Source organism: Megalopta genalis, chromosome 2 (assembly GCF_051020955.1).
Source record: "Megalopta genalis isolate 19385.01 chromosome 2, iyMegGena1_principal, whole genome shotgun sequence".
NCBI classification, from domain to species: Eukaryota; Metazoa; Arthropoda; class Insecta; order Hymenoptera; family Halictidae; genus Megalopta; species Megalopta genalis.
In genome coordinates, this window is record NC_135014.1 from 31169205 (window position 1) to 31187227 (window position 18023).

General features: G+C 37.6%; 1 protein-coding gene across 2 annotated transcripts in view; it reads right to left on the bottom strand.

Moving 5' to 3' along the window:
• Nucleotides 1–18023, bottom strand: part of CARPA (Carbonic anhydrase-related protein A) — a 388895-nt gene that overhangs the window by 162956 nt on the left and 207916 nt on the right. For both annotated transcript variants that reach the window (XM_033479116.2, XM_033479115.2), the window contains exon 2: nucleotides 13973–14020. In XM_033479116.2, coding sequence (XP_033335007.1) covers nucleotides 13973–14020 — 48 coding nt within the window. The remainder of the gene's footprint in view (nucleotides 1–13972; nucleotides 14021–18023) is intronic.

Here is an 18023-nt window from a genome sequence, read left to right on the forward strand (position 1 = left end):
TGCAGGCTTCTGTCGCGCATATATATATATATATAATATTATTATTATATATATAATTATAATATAATATTATAACATGTATAATATTATATAATATTATTATTATTATTATATAATATATATAATTATAATATAATATATAATAATATTTATGTATATATATATATAAATATTAAAATATTAATCAATATTATCATAAAAATAGACAGCATACTAGAATAGTATGTATATATATTAAATATTACATATATTACAGAAGTTCCAGAAGTTCCAGAAGTTCTAGTACGCTGTCCAATTTCATGATAATACTGATTAATATTTTCATTTCGAAGAAATTCGCGCCAAGAAAGTCGCCTTTAACGGATTCAACCAAATAAGGGAGTGTCCACTGTGTATCTACAAACACAATCTTGCGACCTTTTCAAGGCACCGCGAAGCAATCGCTATTAGCGCGTCGATACGGTCAGCGTGAAATCCGTGGCGCCGCGCGAGCCGGTCCCGTCCGAGTAGAGAATTAATCGAACAAATGGTTTATAATAATATCGAAGCCAGAGGTCGCGGGAGGAAGACAACCGGAAGGATTATAAAGCGTGGCTCGGCGGTCTTGTCCGTTTCCACGGCGAAACCAGGCCAACGTGCATTTATTTGTTCCGGCGGATAACGGAGCCGCGATTGTTGCGTCCTATTCAGATTTATAGAATAAACTGGCGCTTTCATCGCGCGGGGAGAGAAAACTGCTTTTCACTCTATTTTTCTCTTTCTTTCGCTCTTTCGCCCTTTCACTCTCTCACTCTCCGTTTCTCTCTTTCTTCCACTCCTTCATTTTTTCACTCTCTTATTCTTTATTTCTCTCCTTCTTTCACTTCTTCACTCTTTCACTCTCTTATTCTTTATTTCTCTCCTTCTTTCACTTCTTCACTCTTTCACTCTCTTATTCTTTATTTCTCTCCTTCTTTCACTTCTTCACTCTTTCACTCTCTTATTCTTTATTTCTCTCCTTCTATCACTTCTTCACTCTTTCACTCTCTTATTCTTTATTTCTCTCCTTCTTTCACTTCTTCACTCTTTCACTCTCTTATTCTTTATTTCTCTCCTTCTTTCACTCTCTTATTCTTTATTTCTCTCCTTCTTTCACTCTCTTATTCTTTATTTCTCTTTTTATTTCACTCTCTTATTCTTTATTTCTCACCTTCTTCCACTCTCTTATTCTTTATTTCTCTTCTTCTTTCACTCTCTTATTCTTTATTTCTCTCTTTCTTTCATTCTCTCTTTCTTTCATTCTCTTATTCTTTATTTCTGTCTTTCTTTCACTCTCTTATTCTTTATTTCTATCTTTCTTTCACTCTCTTACTCTCTATTTCTCGCTTTCTTTCACTCTTTCACTCTCTTATTCTTTATTTCTCTCTTCCATTCTCTTACGAATTTTCTCTCTCTCTTTCATTCACTTACTTCTTCTCTCTTTTTCTTTCATTCTCTCTCCCTTTCTTTCTTTCACTTTCTTAGTCACTCTCTTTTACCTTCTTATTTTCTCCCTCTCGTTCTCTCTGTCATTTTCTACTCGCTCTCCTTTACTGCTATCTTCTTACTCTCCTTAATCTTTTATTCTTTCTCTTTCATTTTTCACCCTCTCTCCTCTACTGTCTTATCCTTTCTCTCTCTCTCTTTCTCTCTTCTTCTTCTTCCTTCTTTTATTCTATTACTCTCTTACTCTTTCACTCCCTTACTCTTTCTGTTTGCCACTTTCTTACTCACTCTCTTATTCACTCTCTCTCTCTCTCTCTCTCTCTCTCTCACTCTCCCTCTAATAAAGAGCCGACCGGTTAATAAGTTCCGACGAGAAGCCGCTTTCCGAAACCCTACATATTCCCGGACCGCCGCTTCGGAACATCTGAAAAATTCATTTTCGCGGTGGGGTCGCGGGGTGAATAGGGGTAGTGACACGGACAAGACAATCCCATTATGCGTCGGTGCTGTGCGGGTTGGAGAGAGAAAGAGAGTGAAAGAGAAAGAGAGAAAGAGAGAGAAAGAAACCGAGGAATCCCCATTCTGTTTGAAGAGCCGCTGCCTCCTTTATTTATATATATATATATATCTGTAGCATTTGCCTCGGTATACAATGAGATTAAGTTTCATTGTTGCTTCGGGAACTGGGCCCCTGTGCCCCCACCTACGCGCCCCGCCCACGCATCCCCGGCTTCGAGGAATCTGTGAATAATGCTGTCTGTCGACTTCTCGCCGTTACTCCTGGGGGTTGATCTTGCGAGGCCCGTTATGCGAACGACGTATGACAGTGCGCCGCTCTACTCGCTTATGATCGCGAATAATCCATGTCTGACTAGGATCGAGGAAGGAAGCGAGATTCTTTGTTGCTGGCGAATTTTAAGAAAGCGTTCTTTTCGGATGCTGGAGGATTTTTGAATTTTTCGAGTAATTTTTCGAGGCATTGCGGATCGGCGTTCGGAGTTTATGCGAGTTATATCTTTAAGTTTCATTTTTTGTACGATGAAGAGGGAACTGTTTTGAGTCGGTATTACTGCGGACGCCCCAAATACTGCGGTATTTTATTGTAAAGTAATCAAATCTAATATTTTACAGTGTGTAATCTTCTGAAAATGGATCTCATAATTTTGTATATGTTTAATTTTGGTAATTTATGGCATGCATGTGACAGCAATCAAGGTTTTAATTAATTTATTGGACACTGCAGTATTATGAAATTTTGACGAGATCGACTAGGAGCGATTCGGAACAGTCGACGAATTAAAATAATTGAAGAGTATCGATGTCGGAAATATTAAAGAAACAATTATATGCGCGTGTGTAATTATATGTACTTATTTCTTGCAATTAAAGCAGGCAATTTCTATTTTGCATAAATATTCGCACTCTATTTATGAGGGGAAAAAGCGTTTTCATTCGAGTAGGAAGTTTATCGCGGTGAAAATATGGTAGAAGCGTGAACAATTTTTATTTGCAGCCGGTCATGAAAATACTCGGACACTCTTCAACACGGAATAAATTAGAAAAATAAACTTTAGAACGCACCAAATGACTTGATTTTTTTCTAAATATCGGAGAGCCTAGTTCGCTAAAAAATCAGCAAAGAGACTTTGCTAAAATTAAGGTTGCATAAAATCAGGTAAAAAGAAATAAAAGAAAAAAGCACAACTTTGGGTGAATATCTTCCTCGCGACTTTAAAATAAATAAATAAATTAAAAGAAGATTGCTAACGCGTTTAAGAGAAGTAACGAGTAAAGAAGAAACAAATAAAGAAGATACAAAGAGTATACTTTTATACTAAATTTCAAAGAGCAGAACAATTTTCGCTCGTCTCTTATTTTCTGTAGAGAACGTTGAATTTACACACAAGCCCTACGATCTAAAATAAGTATCGAAACGGGAAATATCGTCGAAGCGGAATACTGGAGGGTCATAATTAGTCAGACCGGGAATCATTCGGCGGCAGCGAAATCCGTGCGAGCGTTAAATTCGCGCGTTTCGAGCGCGCCGACGAGAAAGATTGCCGGCGTCGAATGCTTCTCGAACGGCGCACCGTCGCGAATTCGTTAACGTCGAGTCTACGCGGAGCCGTCGGCTGCGAAAGGCGGCAAAAAACGTTCATCGACGACGCGCCGCCGTCGTCGTCGTCGATTGCATAATCTCGACGCGAAAAACGAACGTCGAGGGGCGTTGGGAGACGATGAGGTGTCGTAATAAAATCAGCGCCTCGTCGAATGTTAACATTGAGATCGACAATTAACGTTACAGAGGGGCGGGACGGAAGCGGGGCGAGAGGGGCGGAAGGGAAAGACGGAACGAACGGGGAGACGGACAATAATTAAAAGTAATTGCATGTAAATAACATCGGTGCACGGGGAGAGCACTCTCGTCGAGCGTGTCTCGATATTGTCCCGATGCAATCCGGTGGTGCCGTGTAAGTCCTCCGCGGCAGTTTTATCGTTTTCATGCTGGCTGCAGCGCCGATTAATACGAGCAGTTCACGGTTCACGTTTCCTTTGTCCGCTGAAAATTAACGCGGATGTCGCCGGTGTCGCGTTCGGCGCGTTCATCGATTTCTTTCGGTTTGAACGCAGTTCGAATAAAATCTCCGCCGACCGGATATCAACGGCTATTAGCTGCAGATCTCTCTGCAAGATAACAATGTCCCAGAACGATTTCGAGAAACAGAAATTAAACGAAAGGGAGTCGCTTTCTCAAACCGTTTTCGCACGTCGAAAATAGCGCGATAATATCATTAAATTCTTCCGACGGCTTCACAATTTTATGCTACTCTTTTCTTCTTGTCGTAAATGCATAAAATCGCAACCACTGGTCGGACAAGGATGTTCCAAAAAATGATCGCAAGAAACGGAGATCGAATAACAATGAAACAGCGAAATGAGATAGGTCGGGCGCGATGATCTTCGGAGGTTGTGGCAGGAGAATCGCGGCACGGTATCGCGTCCCCCCGTATTTAATGGCGGCGGGAACGAAGAGTGGCCATTAAGGGAAATATTTTTAATTAACTTCCTTATTTACGGGCTAAGCGAAGGCTCCACTTACGCGGGCCGTTCGCGGCGCATTTAACAAGTGTATCATTAAGTCCCCTCGGATATGTCGGTGGGGAGGAAAGAGAGTGGCGCGCGCTCTTCTCGCGGCAGAAATTTCATTTTCACTTCGGCATAGTACTTCCACGGGCCGGAAAAGTGCTCTCCAAGTACTGGAGCAGGCCTGGCAATGCTACCAGTTGCGTATACCGACGCGAAAGACGCGAACCACCCGGAGACCGACTTAATCCGGCCGGCGGAAAAGTTCCGCGGTATTGAAGCTTTCTCGTTCTCACTTCGTCGAATATTCCCATCGACTCCTTCGCCCCCTTCTCCCTCCCCCTCCTCGCTTCGCTCCCAATTTTCTTCCCCCCTTGTCGCGAAAATCTTCGTCCTACCAGCCGTCGTTCCTTCTTCTCATCTCTTGCCACTTTTTTTCCTTTAGAAATGTCTGTTCCTCTTATTTATCTCCGTCTTCTCTCGTTTGTGACAATTTTTTAAAGTGGATCCGTTGTCCAGTTACCTACTTGGTTGTTTGTTTGTCTTTCCTTTTTCGTTTATTCGTTTCTCCAGTTGCGTGTTCGGCAATTTTTGTCTACTCGTTACACTGCTTCTTATTTTATTTTATTACCGCCATCTTTCTCACCTTTTTCTTTTCCTTAATTTTTGTCTGTTTGTTGATTTGTCTATTTATTACACTCCTATTTGTTTTTATTACATTTTGCGATCGCCATCTTCCTTACCTTTTTCTTTTCCTCAATTTTTGTCTGAAGACGCTTGTTTCCTTTATTTATTTACTAGTTCATTTATTTCTACGTTCGTCTGTTTATTGATTTGTTTATTTATTACACTCCTATTTGTTTTTATTACATTTTGCGATCGCCATCTTTCTTACTTTTTTCTTTTCCTCAATTTTTGTCTAAAAACGTTCGTTTCTTTTATTTATTCACTCGTTTATTCATTTCTGAGTTTGTCTGTTTGTTGATTTGTCTATTTATTACACTCCTATTTGTTTTTATTATATTTTGTGATCGCCATTTTTCTTCCTTTTTCCTTTTCCTCAATTTTTGTTTAGAAATACCTGTTCTCCTCTTATTTATTTATTTATGCATATCTCCGTTTATTAAACTATTAATTCGCGTCTTTATTCCACTCTCGTTTTCCATGCTCGCACTTTTCCGAATACGCGCAAGTTCCCAACTGAAATCATTCCCAGAGAGCGAATAAATTTATCACGAAAGCGAGCGTAAAAGGCATTTTCAATCCTAAAATTTTCATCGTTCTTAATTATACTTTTTCATTCGCCAAGTTCCGCAAATCTTGCCGCGAAGAAACTCGCCACTTTCGGGATCGATAAATTGCGGCTCCGGAAGCCGCAGCATAAAATCCACCGTTTCCTTAAAAATTCGATGAATCCGGTGCGCTTTATCTAAAAAAAAGAAGTGCGAACGGTGAAACACGAATTTCACGAGTACGTGTATGTTCGCGTTTCTCATCTTCGAATAAAAAATTGTGACAAGAAATATTTTATATTATGAGTGTGGGAACTAATTGGAGAAAGAATACAGGCCGCGTTCGCGTGGAATTTTTTCCTGTTTCTGGGAAAGAAAGGCCGAGCGAGGGCCGTTAAAGGGTTCATTCTCGCCCGGCATACCATCGCGGTTACATCTCGATGCGCCAGCTAGAGACCCGGTCTGAAACATTAAATTCATTCGCATTCTCTGTTATATCAGTCACGTACGCCTCGACTACATCAACATCCATTCTTCCCTCGGTCTTATTTACCCCCGGCGATATTGACTCTGCAACAAATTATATTCCTGCGTCGAATGCCGTGCCTCCGCTTCATATCTTCCATTCCAGTCTCTCGTATATACATATATACATTGTATCGCTATACTATATATATTGTATACATGTATATTATACACTATAGTATATATACTATATATACAGGCTGTCCTAAAATTATGGCATTTCCGGGAAATGAGGAATTCCTGAGGTGATTTGAAGTAACTTCTTCCTTTACAACAATTTTCTCCGAGGCATCGTTTACGAGTTATTAACGAAAAACAAGGACCAATGAGAGGCGAGCTCGCCTGGCGCTAGGCGGCCGAGCCAATGAGCGGAACTGGGCTCCGCGCGCTCGTTGGGCCACCTCGCGGCTGTCGAGCTCGCCTCTTATTGGTCAGCGTTTTCCGTCAATAACTCGTGAACGATGCCTCGGAGAAAATTTTTGTAAAGGAGAAAGTTGCTTCGAATGACCTCAGTAATCTCTAATTTCCCGGAAGGACCATAATTTTGGAAGTAAAGAGAGAGAGAGAGAGAGAGAGAGAGAGGGAGAGAAAGACGTAGATATATTATATACCTCTCTATATTATATATATCTCTCTTTATATATATATATATATATATATATATCTCTTTATATATATATATATATATATATATATATGAAAAGGAAGAGGGAGAGAGAGAGACGAAGAGAGAGAAATATGAAAAGAGAGAAGAAGAGAGAGACATAGAGAGAAATAGAGAGAAATATGAAAAGAGAAAAGAAGAGAGAGACGTAGAGAGAAATATGAAAAGAGAGAGGAAGAGAGAAAGAGATAAAAAGATAGAAAGAGAGAGAGCGAGAGGGGGATGAGTAGACAGAGGGGAGAGCGGCGGCAAGGTCTAAAGCGATATTTTTCTCGAGACCAGCCTCGAGCCGAAATCAAGGATATGCAGCATACGTATGGATAGACGGCGGGAGATGGCTACAGACATATATCTCCGCGAAGGGAGCCAGTTATTGGTTGTAAAACGGCCCGGCCATCTGTCCTTGATATGAAACCTCGGTGCACCCCAAAAATCCACTCCTGACCCCCCATCGATGGGGAGTAATAAGTCACAGAAGTCGTTCGGACGTGTACCAGGTGACAGAAAGATTCTGCACGGGCAGGATTTATGAAGATCCGTTCCTCCGACATCATCGACTATCCTTTTCGAACATCTCCTTAAAGACGTTCACCTTACATTATAATATCCTCGGTCGGTTTAATAAGCGACCGCGTGCGAACAATAGCAACATAGACGTTTCCACGCGAATAAATTACCGATTTTATGCATTTGCAGTAAAAAAAAAGGTGAAATAAAGATCTTTAAAAGCTTGTATAATGCAAAAAAAGAATGGACAATTTGGGAAGAGAAGATACGATTGTTTGAGCCTTGAGATTCGTTTTTATAATTGAAATAAAAATCTGTAAAGCGTTCGAAAGAATATTATTGTATATTAATATATTCTTCCTGATTTTCCTTCAGCTTATATAATGCAAAAAAATGGGCAATTTGGGAAGAGAAGATACGATTGTTTGAGCCTTGAGATTCGTTTTTATGATTGAAATAAAAATCTGTAAAGCGTTCGAAAGAATATTATTGTATATTAATATATTCTTTCTGATTTTCCTTCAGCTTGTATAATGCAAAAAAATGGACAATTTGGGAAGAGAAGATACGATTGTTTGAGCCTTGAGATTCGTTTTTATAATTGAAATAAAAATCTGTAAAGCGTTCGAAAGAATATTATTGTATATTAATATATTCTTCCTGATTTTCCTTCAGCTTATATAATGCAAAAAAATGGACAATTTGGGAAGAGAAGATACGATTGTTTGAGCCTTGAGATTCGTTTTTATGATTGAAATAAAAATCTGTAAAGCGTTCGAAAGAATATTATTGTATATTAATATATTCTTCCTGATTTTCCTTCAGCTTGTATAATGCAAAAAAATGGGCAATTTGGGAAGAGAAGATACGATTGTTTGAGCCTTGAGATTCGTTTTTATGATTGAAATAAAAATCTGTAAAGCGTTCGAAAGAATATTATTGTATACTAATATATTCTTCCTGATTTTCCTTCAGCTTATATAATGCAAAAAAATGGACCATTTGGGAAGAGAAGATACGATTGTTTGAGCCTTGAGATTCGTTTTTGTAATTGTTACAAGCTGAAGGGAAATTAGGGAGAATTTACTGTACTTGAAGAAATGCATTTTTATCTAACTTCTGTTTCTTGTAGACAACGAACGAGCATTTTCCACCGAATAGAAATGTTATCGGGGCAGTCTCAGACATTATTAAATAGTCTGTTTTTGTTCGTCTGTTCCCGCGTGAACGCGAATTCGCGCGAAGAGACGCGAGCTTAAAGGAAATCAGAGGAATTGTTTCGCAACGTGTCCGAGTAACAAGAAACTGCAGAACGAGGAGAACTAACGAGTATCTCTATGCTACCATAGACTCTGCTTTTATAAAACGTACGATTATTTTTTTCGTCGTTTCACCCGTCATAAACGAGGAGCGTCTGTTTTTCGTTTTTTTAGAAGAATTTTTAGAAGCAGAACGCGGGGGATCCTCGTGCAATATGAAAATTGTCTGCGTCAATTGTAACACGCTTTAACCAATTAGAAGTTTCTTTCTACATTTAATTACCTTAACAAGGTGAGAATAATGTACCGATTTTCATATAATCACCTTTAACGTTTTTACTTCAACGTTTTTCCTTCCGCTCGTTTCTCTGATAAATGCACAAAAACCGCTGTCTAAATACAAGCCTCCGCGAATTTATTTCAGAAGCAGCTGCACAATTTTCAATGCAATAAAAATTCTTAATAAACAAAGTACAACGAAGTGTCAATATTCTCCCTCGCCTAATAAAAATTTAAATTGCCATTCGATATTTTTTCGCGTTGCTCAAAAAATAAAAAAGTCAACTTTCTCACAGATGGTACAATTTGCAATCAAAATCGTGCAGATGTTGATAGCGTCAAATGAAAAAATCGGAACTTCGTTCGGAGACTAGTTCGCTTCGAGTCGTAATTAAAAACGTAAAATGTTGCGAATTGATTGCGAGATAGAAGGGACGAACCGAAAATGATTTCTCTCGTGAATATCGTAATAAGTTGAAAATAATATAATAATATAATAGTATAATAATGTAATAATACAATAGTATAATAATATAATAACATAATAATATAACAATATAATAACATAATAATTTAATATATTTGCTATCGTTTTGTATAATAATATAAGTATATAGTATAATATAATAATATAACAACATAATAACATAATAATATAATAATGTAATAATATAACAATATAATAACATAATAATATAATATATTTGCTATCGTCTTAGTATAATAATATAAGTATATAGTATAATATAATAATATAACAACATAATAACATAATAATATAATAATGTAATAATATAACAATATAATAACATAATAATATAATATATTTGCTATCGTTTTAGTATAATAATATAAGTATATAGTATATATATAATATAATAATATAATAACATAATAGTATAATAATATATTCATATAATAGTATAACAATATAATAACATAATAATATAATAATATATAATATAACAATATAATAACATAATATTATAATAATATAACAATATAATAACATAATAATATAATAATATAATATATTTGCTAAAATCTTTGGATCGTGGCACTGTTAGAAATCACAGCTGCTCGGTTCCCTGGCGAACGCGCGCGCTAAGTCCGCAGGGTTCCAGTAATAATTGAATATATTTATCTTGGTACGCGCGCTAAATTCGTCGGAATTGGACGAAAGAAGGTCTGGCAATTTGATGGATAAAGTCCGGCGGGATGAATGCAAGAAAATGGTATCGCATAAATCACCGGAGCCTTGTCGGATCCGTTTCGTTCATCACGCCGGCCGGGCCCCGCGACTACGGCCACCGTCGAGATATAAATCGCCGGGGACAGAGAACGTTGATCAGTTTCCATCATGGCGGCCTGCAAGGGCGGCGGCGGCGGCGGCAGTGGCGGCTCCAGGAGCCTCCTAATTTTCTTAATTTTAAGTTACGAGGCAATCGAGTGGCTCGTGGCGCCGGCACGAATTTTTTAATCTCGGCCGCCCGCCGGCTGGGGGTCGTAGTTTTTATTAAAAATAAGCCAGGGCGCCGATAGGGTCGTGCGAGCCTCGAGAGTCTTAAGTTTAGTGTTGGCCCGCCATGCGGGCCAGCTGCCACAAGAGAAACAGTGCCGTATACTCGGTTAAAGGGACCGTTCGCTCGGCTACCACGAAATTTTCCGCGACCCACTACGAATCCCTTTTTACTCGCCGCGAATTTTATCCCGACAAGCCTTCTCGCGCCGATTACCGCGAGAACGTCCGACGCGTAAGTTCGCGGAGAAAAAGTTCCTCGAAGCTCCTCGAATTTACGCCGCGCGTATTTTCGTCGCGCGAACGCCCGAACTTGTCGCGGCCCCTGTCCCTCCCGGAATTTTACGAAATCGAATAAAACCGGTCCGCCGGAATACGATGGAGACTAGCTCGTTGATCCCTCGGAACGCTCGCAAAAGCTCGCTCGAAAAAGAATCTCGAAACAGGCTCTTTAACCCTTTCGCTCCGAACGACGGATATATCCGTCATCCATATGAACACTCGCGGAGCCGAACGCCGGATATATCCGACACCCACATGATCGCCCTCTGGGGACGAACGCCGGATATATCCGACATGCTGGTTTTGCGTGAATCTTTTGACGAAACAAACAAACGACAGTCCGAAATAAACGACACACCATTCAAGTTATATTTGTTCTACCTGCATTTCCCATTATTATTGTGTTACATGTCATAAAGGGATAGAAAATCGAAAGTACTAACTTTAGGACTAATTATTATGTATTATGTTTTGTATTATGAATATTATGTTTTATTTTATTACTGTATATTATATATTATTTCTTCACTTTTTCCATTGTCAATGAAACTTTTTTTACCTATTAAATAACTTTATACCTTATGCAGAAATTATAACTATATTGTTTTAAAGAAAAATCCCTTTTCTTCCCAAATACACTATCCACGCGCAATGTGCACAATTTCGGCGGGTGGTTCCGTTCAGGAGGGGCGCTACGGCGGACTGAAAGGGTTAAAGCGACCGAAGCGAGGTCGAAACGTCGCGGGGATTTCTTTACGCGAAAGTCGCATCCGGCCCCGGAGTTCGACGATTTTTCCGGTGGTTCGGTGTACCTTTAATTCCGCGCGGTTGTCCCGCGTAACTTCGTGCGGGATAATTGAAAAAGTCGAAACGTTAATTATTATCAGGTAACCGCGACATAAAGATAACAAGCTTCGGGAAGTTCCGCTCGCGGGAAGCGCTATTCAGCGAAATCTTTCCCTTCGGGAAGTTCCTCGCTGAACTTTCCTCGGGCTCGCGAGAAAAAAAAGAAGAATCCTCGAAAAATTACAGAACGCAGCACTCGACAATATTAAATAACGCGGAACATCGGCTTCGCAATTTTCTGCGGAACGAAACTCGGTTCGGATGTCAATCAGCGATGATGAAGAACGTACAGGGTGACGAAAATAATTGTAGGTGAATTAGGAATTTGTTAGATTGCTGCGAGTATTCGATGAGTTTGTTCACACGAGAATTACGAAATCGGTCAAAATGACTGATTTTTTGTCTTTACTTGTGCAATTCCTGATATTATAAAAATATGTTATACATACATATTATAATATAATATATTATATTAGCAATTGTATATTATATATATTACAATATAATATATTATATTATAAATTGTATACTATATATATTATTATAATACAATATATTATATTATAAATTGTATATTATATATATTTCAATATAATATATTATATCAAATTGTATATTATATATATTACAATATAATATATTATATTATAAATTGTATACTATATATATTATTATAATACAATATATTATATTATAAATTATATATTATATATATTTCAATATAATATATTATATTATAAATTGTATATTATATATATTACAATATAATATATTATATTATAAATTGTATACTATATATATTATTATAATACAATATATTATATTATAAATTGTATATTATATATATTTCAATATAATATATTATATCATAAATTGTATATTATATATATTACAATAAAATATATTATATTAAAAGTTGTATATATTATATATATTACAATATAATATATTATATTATAAATTGTATATTATATATTACAATATAATATATTATTTTATAAATTGTATATTATATATATATCAATATAATATATTATTTTATATATTATAATATAAATACTATATAATAATAATATAATAAATAATAATAATAATAATATGACGTGAATTCAACAAGTAGGATCGAGGTGTCTGCGAAACTCATCGGAACATCCTTAAAAAGCGTACGAATGCCGGCTACTTTTTAAGCGTTCGTTGTCTCGGAAGTATCTAACGGGGGTGTCTAAGCATTGTCCGAGGTGTAATTTATGCCTGTAATCGTCCGTGGGCATCGGCTCTCGATGAAACTTTTTCAATATTGCACGGCAGTTCCGGATCGGCGGGTGAAAGCGCAACAAAGATTTATATATTTCAACGGAGCCGGTCGGAGATCTTATTATTCCGCGGGACGGCGACGTCTCTCTCTCTCTCTCTCTCTCTCTCTCTCTCTCTCTTTCGACGCCGAAGACGCGGAGTTCCCTCCTCTCGTCTTAAACTTAACGCAATCGATCGTGAAATCCGCGACTATTAATGGAAATTAACTCGCGCCGATTAGTTTCTCTTTCTGCAGACGCCTCGGGCCGGTATCGATTCGCGATTATACGGCCGATTACTTTATCCGCTAACACGGAAAATTGATGAAAATTCCCTTTACATATCGTCGCGGAACGCGATTCCGGAGCTTCGCGATTCCGGAGCTACGCGATTCGCCGGTTTCGTTCTACATGGTAGACAGAGGCTGCGGATCTTTGTGGAAAATAAATAATTGCGTTCGGCGCGATCGCATGAAAAGGGAGTTTCATAAAATTGTATTTCTTGTTTTCGATTCTATAGAATTGCTCCAATTGTTTCGATCGTTACAATTGCTACGATTGTTTCGAATCAATTGAAAATGTAACCGTGCCTTTAGACTCGTCGAATATTTCCACCGTTCTGCATCTCTCCTATCATTTTTTGCAACCGATGCACAAAATCCGCTGTCCGTCCGGCCATGTGCAATTAACAATGCATTGTAACGTCGGTAATGTTTTTATAAGAGAGGTACCACGTCAATTTAGCATCAAATTTATGCGGTGGAAAGTATGCGTGAGACGAATAGAGTAATATGTCATTAACAATGACAATGTTAAAGGATGATTGACATTTTGTGTGGATGATTTTTTTTTAATTTTATATCAAATTAATAAGTAATCGTTGTCGAAGAATGGTATCAAGAGTCGATATTAATTTATTTCGCAATCTTCTCGTGACAAATTGTTACTTAATGATGTACAGTGTGCTGCGACATGCATGGAATGACTCAATGATTGTACTGAAATGGTGAAAAACTTACCCGAGATTCCGTCGTAAGTCCACCACTTGTCCCAATTGGACTCGAGTCCTGGAAAACAGTACGAAATCTCGTTACTAAAGTCCTGATTAAACTGACTATATTAGAAAAAATAAATAATAGGTACGAATAACAAATAAAGTGAGGAATAAACAATAGGTACGAACAACAGGAAAATAAGAAATAAAAATAACAGGTACGAATAACAAGAAAATAAGAAATAAATAACTGCTACGAATAGCAGAAAATATTAACGAATAAACAGTAGGTAGGAATAACAAATAAAGTGAGAAATAAACAATAGGTACGAACAGCAGGAAAATAAGAAATAAATAAAAGATGCGAGTAACCAGAAAATAAGAAATAAATAACTGCTACGAATAGCAGAAAATATTAACAAATAAACAATAGATACGAATAACAAATACAGTGAGAAATAAACAATAAGTACGAGTTAACAGTATACAATAAATAACAAGTACGAGTAACAAGAAAATAAGAAATGAATAACAAGAAAGAATAACAGAAAATGTTAAGAAATAAAAAACAGGAGAACAACAGCAACAAATAAAAGAAATAAATAATAGATACGAATAACAAGAAAATAATAAATAAATAGGTACGTCGCATACATATTTCAGAGGGAAATCTAACGACGAAAATCATTTTGCTCAGCTAGAATCGCGTTTTAGACCACTGTGCGTCGTCGTCGTCGTCGTCGTCGTCTCGTGCCGTCGTCGCGTCGCGTAAACCGTCGAAAATCAGCGGCTCGTCGTGGTTGCTTCTTTGCGACGAATTTATTCGCGTTCTCTGCGTCGTCGCCTTTTACGTTTCCCGCTCTGCCGACGCCGGTTTAACGACGACCGGGGCGGCGCGACGCGGCGCAGCACGCGGCAGGTTTCGCGAATTTTTCAGATATCGTGCCCGCCGACGATTACGGGCTTTCGTATTTTATTCGCGGCCGTAAAGCGTTATTACGATCTCTACGATCCTTCGGGAACGCCGCCGCTTATTTATCGACACTCCGGCAGAACGGTCTGCGCTCGTTTTAACGAGCCCCGCGTTCTGTCCCTCTGATGCCCTCTCGACTGTCGCCGCGCCGTTCGCGGCGTTTAATTAAAACAATCGCCACCTTCCGCGATAACGCTGGAAAAACCGTTGCCAAGACGAGTGACACGATTTCTACGAAATATTGCTACTTGTGCAACCGAAACGCCGGGCGGCCTTTTGTTCTTAACCGGCCGCGCTGCGGTTTCATTCACAGCTACGCAGGCTTACGCAACCCGTTGAAATGACGGGCCACTGGTTATTTAATTGACGATTATTCAGATTGTGGAGGTATATTTGCGAGTTATTTATTCACTATATTACGAGATTAAAGACTCGTTAGAAATTGGAACGATTGTTTTATTGTTATCGTTATAAATTAACAAGAAACAGCTGCTTTTAGTGCTCTGTAAATTTAGTGTTAATACTCGTTCGTGATTAACAGATTTATGTTTAATATTTTTTATTATTCGATATTCAATATTCAATATTCATCTTTTAATATTCAATATTCAATATTCAATATTCAATACTCAATACTCAATAGTCAATATTCAATATTCAATACTCAATATTCAATATTCAATACTTAATATTTAATAGTTAATATTCAATATTCAATCTTCAATATTTAATAGTCAATAGTCAATATTTAATAGTCAATAGTCAATATCCAATAGTCAATATTCAATATTCAATATTCAATATTCAATATTCAATATTCAATATTCAATATTCAATATTCAATATTCAATATTCAATATTCAATATTCAATATTCAATATTCAATATTCAATATTCAATAGTCAATAGTCAATATTTAATAGTCAATAGTCAATATCTAATAGTCAATACGCAATACTCAATACTCAATACTCAATATTCAATATTCACAGATTTATATTAATATTTTCGAATGCCATTTTTACACGAACGTTTAAATAGTGACAACTAGATTGCGAATTTCATCCATTTATGACAAAATTGTAGCAAAATTTCAAGAATTGCAGCATTTCAATCTAACATTCTCATCTCGTTAAAGGTTGCGACAGAAAGATAGAAACCTCTAAAATAACTTTTGCTTCTTCTAACAGCTGTTGAACAACTTTTATTTTGCATAAAAAACCGCGAAAGACGCTAATGACGTCCAAATTTAGTAGATCACGTCGTGCAAATCTTCCGAACGTGTTGTGCATTCTCGAAGAATTTGTTCATCGTACGCAATGGAGGAGATTAAAAAAAAAAATACGGCAGAGAGAAATCTAACGACAAAAATGATTTCGTTCAGCCCAGCGCCGCGTTTTCGGCAGCTACGCGACGTCGCCAATTTCTTCCCGGTAAACGTGTTTCCTTTCCAGCGGGTTCTTCTTTCCTTTTTTTTTTTTCGGCGAACCGACGCACGTTATATTAGCAATTTACCAGCTCCTCTCGGCCTCGCATATCTTCCAGGCGAACTTCCGGCGAAACTTTAAAGCTCCATCACCGGCGCGGAGCAGTCGCGGACATCGATCAATCGAACTTTACCCGTATCCAGTGATCGATCAGTCGATTATTACAAAATGATTCGGGGCCCGGAATTCGCCGAGAATGCTCCGCGGGATCGTATAACGCCCGCGAAACAAGATCAGTTCTGTCGCCGTCGCGGGAATGTACGAGCGATCGCAATTTTTAAGGGGAAAAGTTGCAGAACTCGGTGCTGATTCGTTTCGCCGTGAATTCGGCCGTGCGGCCGCTTCTTTGCGGCCTTTTGCCGCGTTTTCGAACTCTGGCAGGGCGATCCGTTCGACTGCAGATTTTACGGATTTATGGGAAAAAATCGGCGGAGGAAATATAAAATACAAGGCGAGGAAAGACAAAACCGCGAGAGGGCGACATAAAAATTTCCAAATGCTGTTGTGTAATTGTGAAACTTTTTGAGATGATTAATACTGAACCATGACGGCCATTTTGATATTCAGATTTCTCTTTCGAGCTTGTTTTATTGTTTTTATTTTATGATGATGATATAAACACTCTTTTGTAGGAAATTATAAAACAAACTTCTCAATTCAAGCGTACATTATAATAATTATGAAACGTCTAGATGAATACTCTCTTTGCTGTGATTTATTTTATAGCTTCGTTGAGATTAGCACTTTTTTATTCTTAATAATTTCTTTGCTTTGATTTTTATTCAATTACTTTCCTTCGATTTAATTTCATTCCTAGATTTTGATCACAAAAGAATCAAATCCTACTTCGATTCAGAAATAATTAATAACATTCGTATTTAGCACGAGCCTGACTCGTTGTTACGGTGTAACTTATTTTGCGTAAAATTTCGGGATCCATCGATTATGCTCGTGAATCACCTTTCATTGTTCCCCGTAACGCAATTGATTTAGCAAATTAAACAGTGCAATTTATGGGCTCAATTTATTAGGGCTTTTTAACGAATGAAATGCAGTCTCCGCGGCTGTTTAAATTCTGCCATATAATTTTTCTTCGACAAAAGCAAACGTAAGCAATCCGCACAGTCCCGATAATTGAACGGAAACTTCAGAAATGTTTAATTTATCGACGATTTCGACGAACGAGATAGAATTCCCATCGGAATTATTTATCGGCGACACGATTAAGATCGCGTAATAATCAGTTCGATGCGCGAGTGTGATCCGTCGAAGACCGTGCTCGCAGCGTTCAAATCTCGATTACAATATTAAATGCTAACATTAAATTGTAATATCGAATTATAAATATTCCTTGAATACATATTTGCCCGACGAATATCGAAACGCGAAAGCAGAGTTTATTATAAGAAGCAGAAATTCGAATGAATTACGATAATTAGACCGTGGAAATTACTGCAAATATTATGTCTTGAGCAGCAGATCGCAGAAATTGTAAGTAAACGAAACCCAGTTTATATCAATTAACAATTTCACAGTGAAAATTATCTTAAACGAAGGTGCTCTTTCTTAAATAAAAAAGACGATCTAATTTACCGTTATTAAAACCTTAAAAATGC